This window comes from Panthera tigris, chromosome B2 (assembly GCF_018350195.1).
Source record: "Panthera tigris isolate Pti1 chromosome B2, P.tigris_Pti1_mat1.1, whole genome shotgun sequence".
Classification (NCBI taxonomy): Eukaryota; Metazoa; Chordata; class Mammalia; order Carnivora; family Felidae; genus Panthera; species Panthera tigris.
The window spans coordinates 25,679,449-25,697,424 of record NC_056664.1 but is presented as its reverse complement, the minus strand read 5'-3'; the positions used below and the strand labels follow the sequence as shown (position 1 = coordinate 25,697,424).

The 17,976-nt window shown below is 41.3% G+C and overlaps 1 protein-coding gene and 1 long non-coding RNA gene across 2 annotated transcripts; one reads left to right on the top strand and one right to left on the bottom strand.

Moving 5' to 3' along the window:
- Window positions 1-3,450: 3,450 nt before the first annotated feature.
- SERPINB1 (serpin family B member 1) lies at window positions 3,451-11,591 on the bottom strand. The gene is made up of 7 exons (XM_007073167.3): window positions 11,504-11,591; window positions 10,138-10,313; window positions 8,222-8,359; window positions 7,116-7,233; window positions 5,948-6,090; window positions 5,694-5,861; window positions 3,451-3,957 (listed from the first exon to the last, which is right to left on the bottom strand). Exons 2-7 carry the CDS (start codon window positions 10,303-10,305, stop codon window positions 3,553-3,555), a joined length of 1,140 nt encoding a protein of 379 aa, XP_007073229.1. The 5' UTR covers window positions 10,306-10,313; window positions 11,504-11,591; the 3' UTR covers window positions 3,451-3,552.
- LOC107179075 lies at window positions 11,585-17,756 on the top strand. The gene is made up of 3 exons (XR_001509611.2): window positions 11,585-11,672; window positions 14,544-14,691; window positions 16,902-17,756. It is a non-coding gene; the product is annotated as an uncharacterized LOC107179075 (long non-coding RNA).
- The last annotated feature ends 220 nt before the right edge of the window (window positions 17,757-17,976 follow it).

Below are 17,976 nucleotides of genomic sequence, written 5' to 3'. Positions count from 1 at the left end.
TTTCCAGGGCAAGTTTATGTGATATTGTAAAATTATTGAAGATTTCATTTTCAGTGGCTGAGATTGGCAGCTGAGAGTGGAAGTGTAACATTAATATTGAAGGGCAGAGTCTCTAAGACTCACTTACAATGCATTTGTCATTCCTCTGGATGGGACTCAGTGGTGACGCTCAGGGACTTTTCAGCTCATGATGAATCAGGGTGATCTCTGCACTGCAGAGCTTTGAGCCATGATAACTATTCCTCTTCTTTTCTGTAGAATAAAGACAGTAACATCCTCCTCACGAGGTTGGTGTTAGTACAAATGTCATGTATGAAGCACCAGGGTGTCCCGGCGTCATTTCTCATGAACTTTGAGTGAGTCTCTCCTTGATCTAAACTGGAAGAATAATTACGGTCAGAGAATTCTAGGTTACAATCTTATGATTTATTTCTGAGTGAGCAAGTATTTAGCATGGCAAGAACATGGCAGTATTCTTTTTAAAGAAACAGACCAATGCAGAAATAAAATAAGCAATTTGACTTTTGATGATGTTAAAACCCCTCTTGATTTTGTAATGCCCAACAAATTCCCCTTCTTTTTCTCTTTGGGATGGGCTGCCACTTTCTTTGGATAATCTCAGACAGGGTTTCTGATACATAAAAGCTCTGAAGAGGGGTGCCTGAGTGGCTCAGTAGGTTAAGCATCTGAATTCACCTCAGGTCATGATCTCATGGCTCTTGAGTTCCAGCCACACGTCGGGTTCTGTGTTGACAGCTTGGAGCCTGGACCCTGCTTTGGATTCTGTGTCTCCCTCTCTCTGTGTCCCTCCCCTGCTCACACACACACACTCTCTCTCTCTCTCAAAAATAAACAACAAAAATTAAAAAAAAAAAAAACTCTGAAGATATTTGGGAGCCAGTTCTCCAAAGCTGTACCTTCACAGAGTGTGGCTGCCCTAATCATATATAATTTTTTTTAGTTCTAGCCTGGGAGATAAGGAGGAAAGCCTTCAGACTTGGAAACCCTGCCTTTGGGGACATTCTCTCAGACCAATACTCAGATGTTACCCTCCTAGAGCACTGGCCTATATTGACTATCCCGAGGCTTACCTTCTCTTTCTCTTAATGGTGTGTGTTACAGAACTGAAGTTCTTAATTTTCACTTGGCTCAATTTATCATTAGAAAAAAAAATGTCCAAATGCCTAGAAATAAATTTAACAAAAAAGTGTGTGTGTCCTATAAAGAAATCACAAGTTCATGAAAATATATTTGTATATTACTTTCTAAAAGCTTTATTGTTGGGGTGCCTGGGTGGCTCAGTCAGTTGAGCGTCCGACTTCAGCTCAAGTCATGATCTCACAGTTTGTGGGTTTAAGCCCCACATCGGGCTCTGTGCTGTTAGCTCAGAGCCTGGAGCCTGCTTTGGATTCTGTGTCTCCCTCTCTCTCTTCCCATCACCTGCTTGCACTCTCTCTCTCTCTCAAAAATAAATAAGACATTTTTAAAAATTAAAAGCTTTATTATTTTGCTTTCATAGTGAAGTCCCGCTGGTGTTAATTTTTGAATCAATTTGAATTGTTTTCCATTTTTTCCTACTATTCCGGAACAATTTTTTGAAAATTTTCTCCCTTCACTCCCAACTTTGAGGTGCTACATTTGTCATAAATGTAATGACCATATGACTTAGTATCCAAATTGATTAAATTTTGAGAATAAAAGAGGGAATTGATAGTGATTAGAATAAGTCATGATTCAATTAAGTATATCCTCTCTCCTGGTTTTCAAGAATGTGTTGGATATTCTTGGCCTCTTACATTGTCAGGTAAATATGAGAACCACTCACCATATTTCACCAAAAATATTTATAGCTATATCTACTTCTATGGTATTTGCACCGTATATATCTTTTCCATTCATTTTCTTTCAAACTCAATTTTTTTGAGAGAGAGAGCATGATGGGGGGTGGGGAGAGAAAGAGAGAAAGAGAGAGAGAGAGAGAGAGAGAGAGAGAATATTAAGCAGGCTCCATGCCCAGCACAGGGCTTGATACCATGACTGTCACATCATGACCTGAGACAAAATCAAGAGTCAGATGCTTAAATGACTGAGCCACCCAGGTGCCCCAAACTCTATTTTTATGTTATAAACATATTTTCTGTAAACACCATATGGTATTTTTCCAGTCTAGCCTGACCACCTTTGTCTTGTAACTGGAACATTTTTAGCCAATTTTGCATTTTAAGTCATTACTTAAATACTTGGGAGTTTAATATACCATCTTGGTATCTGTCATGCGTGCTTTGCATTCCTTTCTCTCTTCTTTCTTTCCTCTTTTTTGGATTGATCATTTTTTGTTATTCCCTTTTTCTCTTTGGTTTATTTTGAAAGTTATAAACCCTTTTACTATTCTTCCAGTGGTCACTTCAGACTGTACAACATGCACCCTAAACTCATTAAAATAGACTGTAGCTGTAACTGTACGTTTATTCTCTTCCCAGACAATGCACAGACTTTAGAGTTTTTACCTTATTTCCTTCTGTAAGAAGAAATGAAGGAGGGAAAGCTTGCTGACAACAGATTTGCTAAGATGTTGTTTTTATTCTGTGTTCTCACTTCTTGCCATCACGGACATCAGTACTGTCAGGCCAAGAATTCTGTTTTATTCTTGGCTTGTCTAAGATCAGAGTGAACAAGCGAACTGAGATCAGTCTGGCTTGCAGAATCTTAGGAAAGTTTATTAACCAGCCCACTGGTTTCGCAGGAGCAAGAAAATGTATCATTTCAAGCCTTATCCCAAGGAGTACATGTATATTGATCAGACCCTCTCCAAACTCCACACCACAGCATTGCATAAAGGCACCCCATTGCCATAAAAACATGTATCACATGATGGAAACCAAGAACTTTTATCAGAAAACATGCAAGAAGATGGTTAACAAGTGAGATCTTTGTACCCCCTCTTTGCTTAACAGTCTCTGCCACTACATTATTCTTTTTTGTCATTTCTTGGAATCTTTTATGAGAAGGCACCCACTCCTTGACTCCATGTGACCCCACACAAACACCATATTAGGGAGGAGAAAGGGCAACAAAAAAAGGGAAGGCAGGCTATCACCAGTGACTCTTTAATAGTTTGAAAGAATAAGAACAATTAAAAAATACTAATCTTATAGAACAAGGGATTAGAAATATTGGCCAAGGCAAGTTTGTCTTTACAACCCAGACTCTTAATTGAGGTGCCCTCCTATATTTCAATTGAATATCTGTTTTTTAGCCTCCCTTCTACAATCAATGTCTATTTCGGCTTCCAAAATTCTGTCTGTAAACTAAATTATAGTATTATCATGTTTCCTTTGGCCATCAGGAGAGCATAGCAAGTTCATAGACTACTATGTTGTCAAGAATCTATACATTTCATGGGTGTATGTAAACAGCCAACAGAGCTGAACTTACAAAGGAAATTAAAGATCTTTTTTCAGATGGTAGTTTTATTGGTAAAGATATATGAAAATTGTCACCATTGAAAGTGCAGGTAATAAAGCTCTAAGCATGACCTTGTATTTCCAGTTTCTAAGGGGAAGACAATCTGCCCAAGAACAGGATGTTAGCAGAGGGATTATGCTTAATAAAGAAAATGAATGGATGGTCGGCAACAAATTCCTCCTCGGGCATCAGCATGGCAAAGGTGGCAACGCCTGCTGTGGCAGCCGCCGCCTCTGTGCCCTCCTCATTGACTTCCACAAAGGACTTATGGACAATTTTTGATATGAAAAGATCTCTAGCTCCTGACATGCCGGACAGATCAGCCTTGCTGCTACTAAAAAGATCCTTTACACCCAGGCGGGATAGGTGGGAGTTAAGGTCGTAGCTCTCTTCCAGCTTGAACCTGGGCAAGTAGACTTTGACTTCAATGCGATCCAGATTCTCAGCTTTGGTCCACCCACGCAGTTTTTCCGAAGTCAATTGTTCCTCAATCTGGAATGAGAACAGTGAAAAGAAGAGGTGAAAACAGTTTTAGATAAGTAAACTAATAAAGCATTATTAGAATGAATGGACCCATTTTATCAGTTGCTCATCAGTCTCCTCCATGTCTTGTGCTGAAACAGATTCCATTTGAAAGATTTCATTTCTTTCAGTGGTTAGTGATAATATAACAGAGCTGTGTTCCAGGCCATCAAGCGCCCAAGTACAGGAACTATGGACATTGGGTCCATCAAGTATCCATCTATCTACCTACCCATACACTTACCTTCCCACCCATCCATCCACCCAGGAATTACTAAGCTCCTACCACACCAGCTTACTGTTATAGGCCATGATGGCTGTGTTACCCTAATCAGTTAAGTGGTATAAGGGAAGATTTTAAAGCTTTCTTCTACTTATTCTGAATCCCATTGATCACAGAGGTTATCTGTGAACCTCACAGAGTTGAAGTAATCTCTAATAGATTTCATTCCTAAGTAAAAATAGAAAAAGACCTAGTTCCTCATTTAAAAAGGAGTAACAATAGTACCTACCTACAGCACTGTGTGAGTATTAAATTAGTTAATATACATAAAGTGCTTGGCACATAGTATAAAAGACAGCTATTTTCATTACTGTTATAATTACTACTATTGGGCTAGAACAGAACCATTACCCACTTGTTCTAATGATGCTGATTATTTCTTTCATGAGGCTAGAGACTCTTTTTTATATAATCAGAGAAAGAGACGAATATGGAGATACAACTGAAAAAAAGAACACGTTGATTCTAATACATACTCTATACTTGGAAATGGCTAATATTACATCTCTTCCTGAAAGCAAGTTTGATCAAGGATAGGGTAGAGAAAAACCACACAGCAGCCTAGAGATGCTGAAGAAAACCATACTCTTAACAGTTTTGCCTATTCTGAGTCCTGACATAAGATGGCATAGCCTTTAAATGACACAGAATAGGAATCACATACAAAGTTCATATTAGAACACAGGCTTAGCGCTCAAGCCAACATGTCACATGAGTTTTTTTCTGCTGTGTAGCTATTGGAAATTTAATTCACAATCTATATGAATTGCAGCAAGAATGAGCAGTGTAATAGGGTTTTATAACACATGATGAAACTATGTAGTATAATGTTTTGGGGTTTTCAAATTAAAAAAAAAATTTTAACATTTATTTATTTTTTGAGAGACAGAGACAGAGCATGAGCAGGGGAAGGGAAGAAAGAGAGAGGGAGTCACAGAATCCTAAGCTGACTCCAGGCTCTGAGCTGTCAGCACAGAGCCCATCGCAGGGCTCGAACTCAGGAACTGCGAGATCGTGACCTGAGCCGAAGTCAGATACTTACCCAACTAAGCCGCCCCAGGCACCCCTGGGATTTTTAATTTTCAAAAATTTGTTTCAAAAAACAACTTTCATTACATTGCCCTTTCCCCTAAAGTTCTTTTAGGAGAGTTGCCATGAGTTGCCACTGGCCCATGTTACATTTAATATAAATCTTTAGATGTTCTCCACCACACCTGTTCACTGACAGTAGCTGAAAATTGAAACTTAGGGCTCGAGTAGTAACGTCCATAAGCTACTTTACAAAGGAATGACAGAACATTGGAAAGAAAAGTCACATCAGTAAACACATAACAAGCACCTACTGCCAGCGTGAGCACTCACGACCACACAAGGCAGAATCGATACATCAGGACACATGAAGCATGAAGCTGGGAATGGTTACCTTCTTGAGACCTGTGGACTCATCCTCAATGTCATCTGGCAGCAGGATAATCATGCTGAGTTCCTTGCCTCGGTAAGGCAGTTCTAGCACGCGGCACTTAAGGTCCTCAATGTAGCCATATGGAAATCTCTTCTTTTGATACATCATTTTCACCATTTTTGTCTCTTTCTGGACAGTTGAAAAAAAAAATCACTCACTTTTTATCTGCATATCCTTAGAGCAAAGAGGAATTTGAGCCAGTTACATCACTTTACCTTATTCAAGCGGAAGGGCTTATTGTCAGTGGCTTCCTTAATGAACTCCTCCTCCCAGTTCCCTTTGAAATAGATGGCATTCACTAGCACAAGCTTAGTCATGCTGTCAACCACACCTGGAGCCAATAGTTCCAGGATTTTCCCTAAAATGATAAAGTTAACTTTTAAAAAAGATCCACATATCCGAATTCCAAATTGGAACTGACATTTGATTCTCCCTGAAATGCAATTCAAAAGCATATTCTGTACTTAATTTTCCTTTAACATGGTATTAAGTTAGGAAAACCCTACTAACATGTTTGCACTTTAAATATGCCAAATAAAGGGGTAAAGGGCCAAAACAAGAAAATTCTCATTTTCTGGAGTTTGTGGTAAACAATGAGGCTGATTTTGTGAATGGCCATTCTTTTTCAGGAAAAAAAAAATCCTTGATGAAAATATTTTGAGTCACTAGTAAATCACTTTTTCAAATCCACTAAGCAGAAGCCTTCTCTCTCTCTGTCTCTGTCTCTCTCTCTCTCTCTCTCTCACACACACACACACACAAAACAAAACACAAGATTTTAATAAATATCCAAAAGGTAGGACAGCTACTCCACTGAAACACAGGATCCACCTTGACCACCGCATGGCCATGAACAGTTCTTCGTATGGAAGACAAGTGTTCGGTGCCCTGACTCCTTCCATGACTAGACTAGAGAGAGTTGTACCAGACAGTCCCAGCTACCATCCCTGATTCTAAGTTCACAAAAACTAACAAGAAGTTCACAAAAATTATTTATGACCACAGCAGCTTGTGAATATTCATTCACAAGTATTAGGATATTTCTTTCCATATATATATTAAATAATTGGGGCCAGGCTGGATTTTCCTCAAATTTTTTTATTCCTTTTATTCTACAATGTGAGTTTTAATTTTAAAATGTAGCTTTGGGAACATATGGGGGGAAATGTATTTAGCTATTTCAGTTAAATCATGTTGAAGTTTCCTCTTGGAAGAATTTCTACACCCAAACGCTGTCCAACTGGGCAGTGCAGAGCTCATTCCCAGGATGAACTCCTAGATTCCCAGAGTCAGGATGAGGGAACAGGAAAAAAGAAGGGGGAATCAGATGCAGGTGGGGAAGCTGGCAGGAGGAGAATGATTAGGTTCTGCCCGGTCTCTCACCTTCTGTCTGCCCTTTGACCCACTCATTAATCACCTTCCTTGCTTCTTCAGAGGCTTGCTGAAAATCTACACTGGCCAATTCAGCACCATACATTTTCTGAGTCGAAGCTAAGAATTCCTGTTTAAAAAAACAAAAACAGAAAATGTTTGTTTCCTAAAATTTCATTGTAACAAAAAAAAGTATAAATTTCATTGTAACAAAAAAATTCTAACTTTATATTTTTTCATTATGGTAAAAAAACACATAACATTAAGTTTACCATCTTAACTATTTTTAAGTACCATAGTTTTTAAGTACTGTAATACTGCTGTTCAGTAGTTTCGGTATTGTATAAAATTTACCAATTCTTTTCCAACCTTGGCTAACATTTTCATAAATAAGAACATACTGATTGTACTTGGAAATGAATTGTGGAATTCATGGTTTAGTAAAACAGCCAGGATCAATCTTTTCACTGTGAAGACTATAAAATGAAACCACATGGATTAATAAGAATTCTGACTGTCATATATTTTCATTCTGTACCATTTTTCTGGATTTTTATAACAATTAAAACTGATTTCTATGAACTTGGTTATGCTAGAAAAAAATCTGCATTGTCTAGTGAGTGTTTTATTGTTTTTTTGTGTTTTTTTTTTTTTATTTTAGAGATGGGGGGCACCTAGGTGGCTCAGTCAGTTAAGCATCCAACTTCAACTTAAGTCCTGATCTCACGGCTTGTGAGTTCCACTCCCACAATGGGCTCTGTGCTGACAGCTCAGTGCCTGGAGCCTGCTTTGAACTCTGTGTCTCCCTTTCTCTGCCCCTCCCCTGCTCGAGCTGTCTCTCTCTCTCTCTCTCTAAAAAAATTTTTTTTTTTAAATTTTAGAGAGAGAGAGAGCATGCATGAGCAAGGGAGAGTGGGGGAGAAGGGGAGAGATAGAGGTGGGGGCAGGGGGAAATCTTAAGCAGGTTCCAAGCTCAACACAGAGCTGGACATGGGGCTTGATCCCACAACCCTGGGATCATGACCTGAGCTGAAATCAAGAGTTGGACACTCAACCAACTGAGCCACCCAGGTGCCCCTGTCTAGTAAGCTTTTGAACATGAAGTGCAAAGTACTCACAGGGAGGAAATTATAGTTCTTGTCTCCATACAACCTATTAGCAAGTTTCAGAATATAGGAGGCTCCGCATTTGTTGATATCGGCATTCAGACTCTGAAATCTTGAATGAATCTCCTCAACTGTATCAAAATGAAGAGCCTAAAATAAAGAAAACATTCTTTCTATAACCATTTGGTTTGAAATTATAAAGTGATTCCTTGGCATTTGCTTCCATCATATTAAATTAATGGGTTTTTATTACTGATTATTCATGATCCCCAGCCCAATATTTTATTAATTTCTCATTGGAGAACAAATAATAGAGAATCCAAAATGTACAGCTTTGTGAGACACAATAATTACAACACTAGAAACTGCTTTTACATCACTTTTTGTTAAAATTATAGCTCTGCAATATGAGGGGTTAATAACCTAAATATTTATACAAGTCTGCTTTTTTATCCAAAGAAAATTCTAAATGGTATGTTTATGTCTTATTCTGAATCTAATATAATTTCACTGAAATTTCTCAGAAATAAACAGTAAAAATAAGAATCATTACCTATGCAGGAACACAAAGATATTGCAGATAGAGGGATTTTTTTTCCTTATACCATTAGCATCAGTAACTCACTTATTTAAAAATAACTTCTTTAAACTTAACATTTGGCAAAAGTTTAATCCCCCATGTATCAGTTACAGATCAAAAGTCCCTTTACGGTTTTATGAGGCCTGGGCTGGCTCCTTGCTCTTAAGACACAAAGAACAAACCTATACGGTGTACAAAGTGCATTCACTCACCAAGATATGGAATGTTTGCATAGTTGCTATGCTCAATCTGCTTCAATTGAAATGGGGGGGTGGCGCTTAAAACTATTATTTACTGAAGTCATAAAATCCCTGGAAAGCCTCAAAATGAAGCTGATATTACCCTGCGAGAGCAACTAACAATTAGTACCAGGGGGTAAAAAAAAAAAGTGGATTTTTGAAAATTTTTAAATGCTGTCATATCTGCACTGATAAAGATGACTGGTTCTCCATAAAGTACAGCAATAGAAGCTTTGTAGCTGGAACAGGTCCGTCAGCTTGAATCCAGGGCTGGACTGTCCCTAGCTGCAGGTGCTGTGCACTTTGTGACTGGTATGTTAGAAAGACCACTTTCAGCACTCCTTTTCCCTAGGTTCCGAACAAAGCCAGAGTTCCCCTCTCAGAATTAAAAACTATCTAGTACAGAAGTGCCCTCCCCACCCACTCAGGACAGGAGGAGGGCGAGTCACTGCAGCTGCTTCTCCTGCTGTGCTAGTGACTTGCCCTTAACAGCTGCTACGCTTCACTTCTCTCTCCCTGCAGGGCCCTCCCGCTCACACAGCCACGTCACAGCCCAGTGAGCCACACTTGGTGCCAGGCACGGAGCTAGGCAGAGGGAATACAGAATCACACAGTTGCCTTGTCCCCTTAAAAGCTGACCACTGCCAACTTCACTATGTGTGTTTCCCATGTGTCATTATGCTGGAAAGTAATGTTACATAATAGACATTACTTATGAGGAGCAGGGCACCACATGCGAGGCAGAAACTGGTAAATCCTAGTTCAGGAAGAGATGTGATGGCTTACAGGAAAGCCCACTGGACTACAAGGGGCACACTGCAGGGGCTTTGTCGGCTTTCTTCGCTGCTGTTCCCTCAGCCAAACAAAAACCGGTAGCTGGCATATAGCAGGTGCTCTGTAAGGACCCGATTGTGAATGAAAGCCTGCATACAAATGGATTGTTCTTGGGGATTCTTCTGATATTCTGACCTCACAATGTATAGTTGTGGAACACAGAAGTACAGTTTTAAAAACACACTGTAAGAACTCAAAGGCACTTTTCAGTAGAGACTAGCCATCAGCAGGGAGATGGAAGGAAAAGCAGGTTGTCTTTGGGTGTTTCTGCTGACCTTGGACACCTGTACTGCAGTAGCACCTTGAGTCCCCAGAAAGATCATGGCCAATGCTGATGAAATGCTTAAGGGAGAGAAGAATATATTCCCAGTAGGACTGTCCTCATTCATAGCGTGAAACATGTCCACCGCGAACTGGGTGTTTGCTGTGCTCAGCTGCTCCATGGTGAAGACTGCAACACAAAACAGAGGCCCCAAGTTGCCCACTGCCCACACCAGCAAAGTAGGCAACCGCATTTCCCCATGTCCTCCTCAGCTTGTGCCAACCGCCATGAAACTTGCATTTTCTCTATCTCTCTCTCTATTTTCAGGAGCGCATGTGCACAAATGCAGGACTAGGGATGACTGGCCAGGGACTCAGCAGGGACACAGGATCGGGACCCAGGCTACCCTAAAAGGCTCTGAGCTTGCAGACTGGTGAGCCTGAGGAGGGGCCCACTCTGGGCCTTTCCTAAGTTTAGGAGCACACACATTTCCATGCTCCTTTGGTTCAAGCCTCTCATTCCTTTGGGCAATGAATCCACCGCCCATATTTACCTGAAATAAGAATGTTTCTAATTAGAAAATCATAACTACCTACCTATGCACTCTAGCAAATTCCACTAAAGGAGATACAATTGTCCTCATTATTGAGATTCAGTCTAACGTTTCCAGAGGTTAAGAATCCCAAGTCTCATAGCTAGTGTAGGATGTGGGAGTTGAAAACCCCAACGCAGGTCCAAGTTAGGCAAGGCAGCCCGACAGGGACAAGGTGACAGGCTACTCCTGCGAGGCAGCGCACAAGTAGGTGCACCTGACCTCTGGGACCAGCCACCCACTTAACCATCGTGACTTCTATCAGAGCCTCAATGTCCCCGCATATAGGCAGGGAAGACTACTAGCTGTGCCGGCTGCTTAGCGTGTAAGTCATTAACTACATTTTTGTTGTTGATAAAGAATCTCTAGGATCGCACTGGTCTCCTTTCCCCTCCTCCATCCGCAGAAAGGAGAAGCCAGAAACGAGCACCAGCCCGGGCCGCCTGGAAACTGTCACAAACAGATCAGGGAAAAAGAACAGGAAGGAAAACATTCTGATCTCAGGCTACGGCTCTGCCGACAAGCCCGACCTCAGTCTCCAGCTGGCCCGCCTGGCCTGGAAGCCCGGCCGCGGTGGAGGGTGATCGGGGGCGCCCGGGGGCGGAGCGCACGGCTGGGGGCGGTGGCGACCGTGGCGCAGGAATGCCGCGCCGGCAGCGGTCGGCGCGGACGGGCGGAGCCTGCGGGGATCACCAGCCATCCAGAGCTCCGGGCCCTTCGGAGCCCCGGGCTGGCCTGTCCCGCCCGGCCACCTCCCCATTGCGCGTGCCCCTGGCCCTGGTCTTACCGGCTCCGCACTGGACGGGCTCCGGGAAGTGGGGCGCGAGGTGTAGGAAGAAGCGCCGCGGCCAAAGGCCTTTATAGTTGCGGAAGGGGAGTGCCGCCGGGGTGGGCAGGGCGTTGGCTCTTACCCCAGATGACGTCCTAGGAGTCTGTGTGCTTCCATAGAGGCTGAGGTGAGTGTGGTCTCCGCGCCAGGAGCAGTGTCCTCCCCAGGGAATCAGCATCTCTCTGAGTTCTAGGCAATCTCAGATCCCTGGCAAGGATCTGATGGGCCATTTCTTACTAAAATATGAATGACTGAGATGATTATAATGTGTCACCTCTTAGAGGGCAAATTTTTGAGTCCCATCTATGTATGATATACTCCAAACTCTGAGGTTATTTGTTTGTATTTATTTTTTGGTGTGGAGAACAAATTTGGGAACTCTTGCCTAAGGGAAAAGGGGGGCCTCCGGGATAAGAGAAAACAGAAACAGCTCCAAACAACATCCTTGATGTCACTGTCTTTCTAGTACCAAAGTGAAAACTCAGCCCCAATACTTCCTCACAGGTGATGACTACACCAACTGAGTCAGCTCACATCTCACACATAATGACAACTCACATCTGTTTGAATGAAGTATTTCTTAGCCACTATGCTAAAGCGTAGACTCATCAATTTTTCTTCCTGGACTGTTAAAACAGAATGGATGGCTATGGTTGAATAGTAAAGGCAATAACTATTTCTGTGGGGCTTTTGTTTCTCCCTTTAAAGATCTGGGTATGTAGTTTCACCAAAATTTATAGTATTGAGGGTATGAAATAATTCTGCATCATGGAACTTCTCCCCTGTTTTTTTTGTTTGTTTGTTTTTTGTTTGTTTTTTGTGTTCTTTTTTTTGGCAAATCTCAACATGAAAAGGGGGCAGAGGAAAAATCCTATTGTTTTACTTAGTATGGATAATATAGTGTGAATGGATTTATAGATTTTTTTCAACTGTGAGAACTTATTTATAATGAAAAGGAACAAAGAAATCACTGTATTACAGTAATGAGTAATAAAAATACTCTCCCTAGTAATAAAAAAGCAGCGAGAATTTAATAACTAAGATTGTAGAGTGCTTTATAGTTTATTAGAATAAAGAAACCAACATTTATTGAAACCAGCCACAATTAAGTTGAAATGATTTGATCACATCTGGTAACCTGTCCATCATTTCATACAGATTTAAAGAACCGCTTATTAGCTTCTGCTAAGAGGTCAATGTGAGATAGTCAAGAGTGCAAAACTTCACTGAAAATGTGTTAAATGACAATCAGAGACACATAAACAAACAAAAAAAAGTGTTCTGAATTTTTTTTTTCTCCTGGTATTTTGCATTTGTACTTACCTGGGGTTAGTAATCTGGGTCAAATATAAAAGGAAACCATTCCTAAATCAATACATTTACTATCTAAGATCAAGACAAAGTAACTATTCTGTTGAATAACACTGGAGTGTTCTACTTGTGGCTTTAAACTGTATGGCCACTACCAAAGTTCATGCAGAGATACTCTCATACACTCTGATGGTATAGCCAGTTTGGACAATATCTGCCATTTCTACTAAACCTCAAACACGTTTACCCTAACTGTGATCCAGCAATTTCACCCCCAGGAATATACCCAGTGAAAATGTGCTGTGAGCACGTGCACCTGGAAATATGTACAAGAATGTTTATAGCAACATTATTTATGTTAGACCCAAACTGGAAACCACCTAAATGCCCATCAACAGAAGAAGAGATAATTTTTTAAGCTTATTTATTTCTTTTTGAGAGAGAGAAAGCACGAGTGGGGAAGGGGCAGAAAGAGAGAGAGAGAGAGAGAGAGAGAATCCCAAGCAAGCTCTGCATTGTCAGCACAGAGCCTGATGTGGGGCTCAATGCAGGACTCAAACTCATGAACCCTTGAGATCATGACCTGAGCCAAAGTTGACCTGCAACCGACTGAGCCACCCAGGTGCCCCAGAAAACTAGATGAATTAACACGACATAATAATACACTACATGTATACACTACATGTGGAAATGAATACACTACAGCAATACACAACAACATGACTGAATCTCCCCCATACACTGTTGAACAAAGGAGTATAAGCTATATGGTTCCAGTTATGAAAAATTCAAAAACAGGCAGAACTAACTCATGGTGTTTGAAGTCAGGAAAGATGCTCTCTCTGGGGAGGAAGGAGTATTATATTGACTATATTTTTCTTATTTTCTGTATTCTTGGTGCTCTGGCATTTGAGGCCCTGATCCTGGAAAGAGTGCCCCCACCAAGGCTAGCTAATTTCTAGGGATTGGGAATGATTACCCTGAGAGTGAAACTTTGGCATACAAACCAACCAGTTGGGTGACCATACTCTCATCTATCTTTTTTTATCAAACTCCCACACCCCAAGCCAGGGCTCCCCCTGCCCTAAATCACCCTGCCCTAAATCACCCCAGGGCCAGGTACCAGATAGCTAGAAACCACCTAAATAGCCCAGAGCCCAGCAAAATGATTTAAATTACCCAATCCTTAAGTTTACTTAGAGTACCTACCTTGCCTTGCCCGTTCCTTCCCGTGAGAACCCCTATAAAGGCTCTGGGCCATGCTCTGCCCTCTTGCCTTCTGCCTCCTGGCCCAGGTCCTACATGGTCTGGTGTGGTGTAGCCTGGTTTGCCTTTTATTTCTAGGGATCTGTGAGTATAAATTTCCTTCATGATTATCATTTCCATACCAGTGGTCTTACCATAACTGACAAAAGCAAATCCCAGTTTCATGTTTAACACAAGGGTGGTGAGTGGGAGCAGCACAAGGTGGGGAGGGTTCTGGGGTGCTGATAATGTGGCATTTCTTGACATGGGTAGTGGTTACACAGATGTATTCATTTTGTGATAATACATTGAGTTGTACACATAATTTTTGTGCTTTTCTGCATGTATGTTATACTTGAATAAAAATTAAAAAGTAGTAATGAAAAATGTTGGATGTTAGTGATTATCTTATTTCCTGTCTCCCTTTTCTCCCCTGCCACAGGATCAATCAGCTTGACGCTGGCTGCCATGTCATCCAGCGTGTCCACCCCCTAACTGTGATCAGTGGCTTGTGCCCAAGGGATGAGCTGTAAGCCGCATGCCCTTCCTGTTCTCCCACATCCAGCAACCACACAACTCTCCAAATCCAGGTAAAAAGCCCTTCCCGTCTATGCTGTCATGTGGGAACACATCAACCACTGGTTCAAGGTGCACAATAAACGAGATGCAGTATAAATTTTTCAAAGATCCACAGCCACATTCATAAAACCCATGAGAAAATCTCAAAGAAGCACCAGTAGATGTTTGAGAACTAATTGTCTATGTTATTGACTCCTAGGTTAATTGTAGTGTGATTAGAGAACATGATCTCTGTATTATTTTAATCTTCAGAAGTGTTTTGAGACTTGCTTCATAGTCCAGGATGTGGCCAATTTTTGTAAATATTCCTGTGGATTATAAGAAAAGATATCCTAAATCCTTTAGGGGCAGTGTTTTATATATGGCCATTCTGATAAGTGCACTAATCATTTTATTCAGCTCTATACTTAGATTTACCAAGCATGTTTAGCAAGACAATGACTAAAATATCAGTATTTCTATGGACTAGCAACAGACAGGAAATGAAACTAAAAGAAAAATACCACTTAAAGCACCATCAAAAATCAAGCAAAGGGGTGCCTGGGTGGCTAGGTTGGTTAAGTGTCCAACTTCAGCTCAGGTCATGATCTCACAGTTTGTGAGTTCGAGCCCCGCATTGGGCTCCGTGCTGACACCTCAGAGCCTGGAGCCTGCTTCAGATTCTGTGTCTCCCTCTCTCTCTCATCCTCCCTCACTCATTCTCTTTCTCTCTCTGTCTCAAAAATAAATAAAACATTAAAAAAATATTTTTAAATCAAGCAAAGACTGTTGTCTGTGTGTGTGTGCATGTGTATAACTTATACAGATCACAATAAAAACTTTTAAAAAGGCAAATAATTTGAATAAACCCTTTCAAAGAGAAAAATCCAAATGGTTTATAATGCATAAAAAGGTGTTAAATACAAATTTTAGTGAAATACCTTATATTGACAAAAATTTTTAATTCTAACAATTCCAAGTATGGGCAAGTATATAGAGCCACTGGAATCCTCTCACTCCTTGGGGGATTATGAACTGATAAAAGTACTTTGGAAAAGAGTTCAATGTTATTTAAGAATGTTGACCTGGCAATTATTCCTTCTCCTAGGGAAATTTGTTCACATTTACATCAAAGACATGTACAGGAGTGTTCAAGTAGCTTTACTGGTGAGCTACAAAGATCAATAGTACAAGAATAGATACAAGAACTGATATGTCCATCCAGTGGGATGTGAAATTATTACTGGGTTCACAACAGGGATAAAATTCCAAAACATAAGTTGAGCAAAAGAAGATCAATTCAAAAAGACTACATTTCAAGGGGCACCTAGGTGACTCAGTCAATTAATCATCCAACTTCGATTCAGGTCACAATCTTATGGTTTGTGAGTTTGAGCCCCAAGCCAGGCTCTGTGCTGACAGCTCAGAGCCTGGAGCCTGCTTCAGATTCTGTGTCTCCCTCTCTCTCTCTGCCTCTTCCCTGCTTGAGCTCTGTCTCTCTCTCTGCCTTAAAAAAATATATAAACATTAAAAAATGTTTCAAAAGATTACATTTCAACATTATTTCACTTATATAAATCTCAAAATCAAGCTTAAAGCAAATTGTACTGCTTTAGAGAAAAGCAAGGAAAATGATTTCAAAAGTCAGAAGACTTGTTACCTATTAGGGGAAGTGGGGGCTGTTATCTGGAGGGGCCACTTGGAGGGAAGAGTATTTGATTTTTTGACCTGGGTTACTTGGGTACATGCCTTATAATTAACTTTTCAATTATCCTTATGATCCGTGCATTATATTTTACTATAGACAAAATAATGTCAAGTGATCTAACAGACTAATGTACCTCCAAATGCCTGACAAGTCGCTGGATTTATAATTACAGAGTTATATTGAGAAAGGAGTAGAACGTATGAGCAAAAGATAAAGGAGTCCTGGGCAGGGACAGGCGCAGGTGAGGTTGTTTTCATGCCGACTCTTCTCCCATGAGATTTGTCCCTTGTGCTGTGTGACAAGTGGTCCTGTGCTGGAGCACTCTCTGATAGACACAGCCCCAGCAACCACTGTAAGGAGTCAGTCCCCAGCGGGCTGGAGGAGACATTGAGGCTAGTCCTGTAGGGGCTTTGCCAGGCTGTGGTGGGGTTGCCTGAAGGCGAGGCCAGCCCCTGTGCTCTGAGCTGTCTGCCCAAGTTGGTAGTACCATGCAGTAGTAGCTGAAATTTTTACAGTCTTTTTCATTTTGTGCAGAAGTTCCCGGTCAGATAAAAGCCGGGCTTGAGTGGGGAAACACGTGCTGCATTCATTGGAATAAGTATAAACGAATCCACAAATTTGGCATTCTTATGAAAGAGTATGAAGACTCACCTGTAAAGACCACCAGACTTGAGTAAAGTCATCTGAAATGCCAAGTCACTGTATGAAAAACTCAGTGCTCCCAAATCTATGCTCCAAAGCAAAGTAGACTTTCTAGAAAAGGAACTGAAAAAAGTGAAAATCAGATGCTCAAAACAAGATGGACTGATAGAAGGCATTATAAGAAGAACACTGTCATTGAAAGTCAATCAAAGTCCGTCAGACTACAAGTGCCCTCTCCACGTAGAATGCAAGGGACTCCTTCCTCGGTTTGTGTTTGAAAGGAGAGCTTCCCCGAGTGTTCACACAGATTTCTCCAATGCTGTGTGCATGCTTCTTTCTCCCAATCTGAGGTCTCAATGCTGGTGGGCGAAAGGGAGCTCTTCCTAACAAGAAGACGTCTTCATGCCTCTCATCTTGGGTGCTGCCAGCGTTACTTCCCACCGAGTCTTCCTGCCCCAGCTTGACCTACAACAGTAAGAAGCATCAGTCCTCCATGGGGTTTTCCTCATGACCCTTCACCTGCACTTGAATTATTCCTCCTGCCCCACATCCTGAAAGTAGAAGGGAGTTACTCTTACACTTGACCTTCAAACAAGCTGATCATTGATCATCCAGCACTCCCACAAAAATCTTGATTTTCCCCCCTCCCTCTTTTCAAAAAGCTAATTTTGAATTAGCTTGTTTGGCCATTCAATTTAAAAAACTGTGGGGTGACTGGGTGACTCAGTTGGTTAAGCATCCGACTCTTGATTTCCACTCAGGTCATGATCTTACAGTTGGTGAGATTGAGCCCCATGTAGGGCTCTTTGCTAACAGTGAGGAGCCTGCTTGGGGTTCTCTCTCTCTCCCTCTCCCTCTCCCTCTCCCTCTCCCTCTCCCTCTCCCTCTCCCGCTCTCTCTCTCTCTCTCTCTCTCTCCCTCTTCTCCCTTTGCCCCTTCCCCAAGTGTGTGCTCTCTCTGTCTCTCA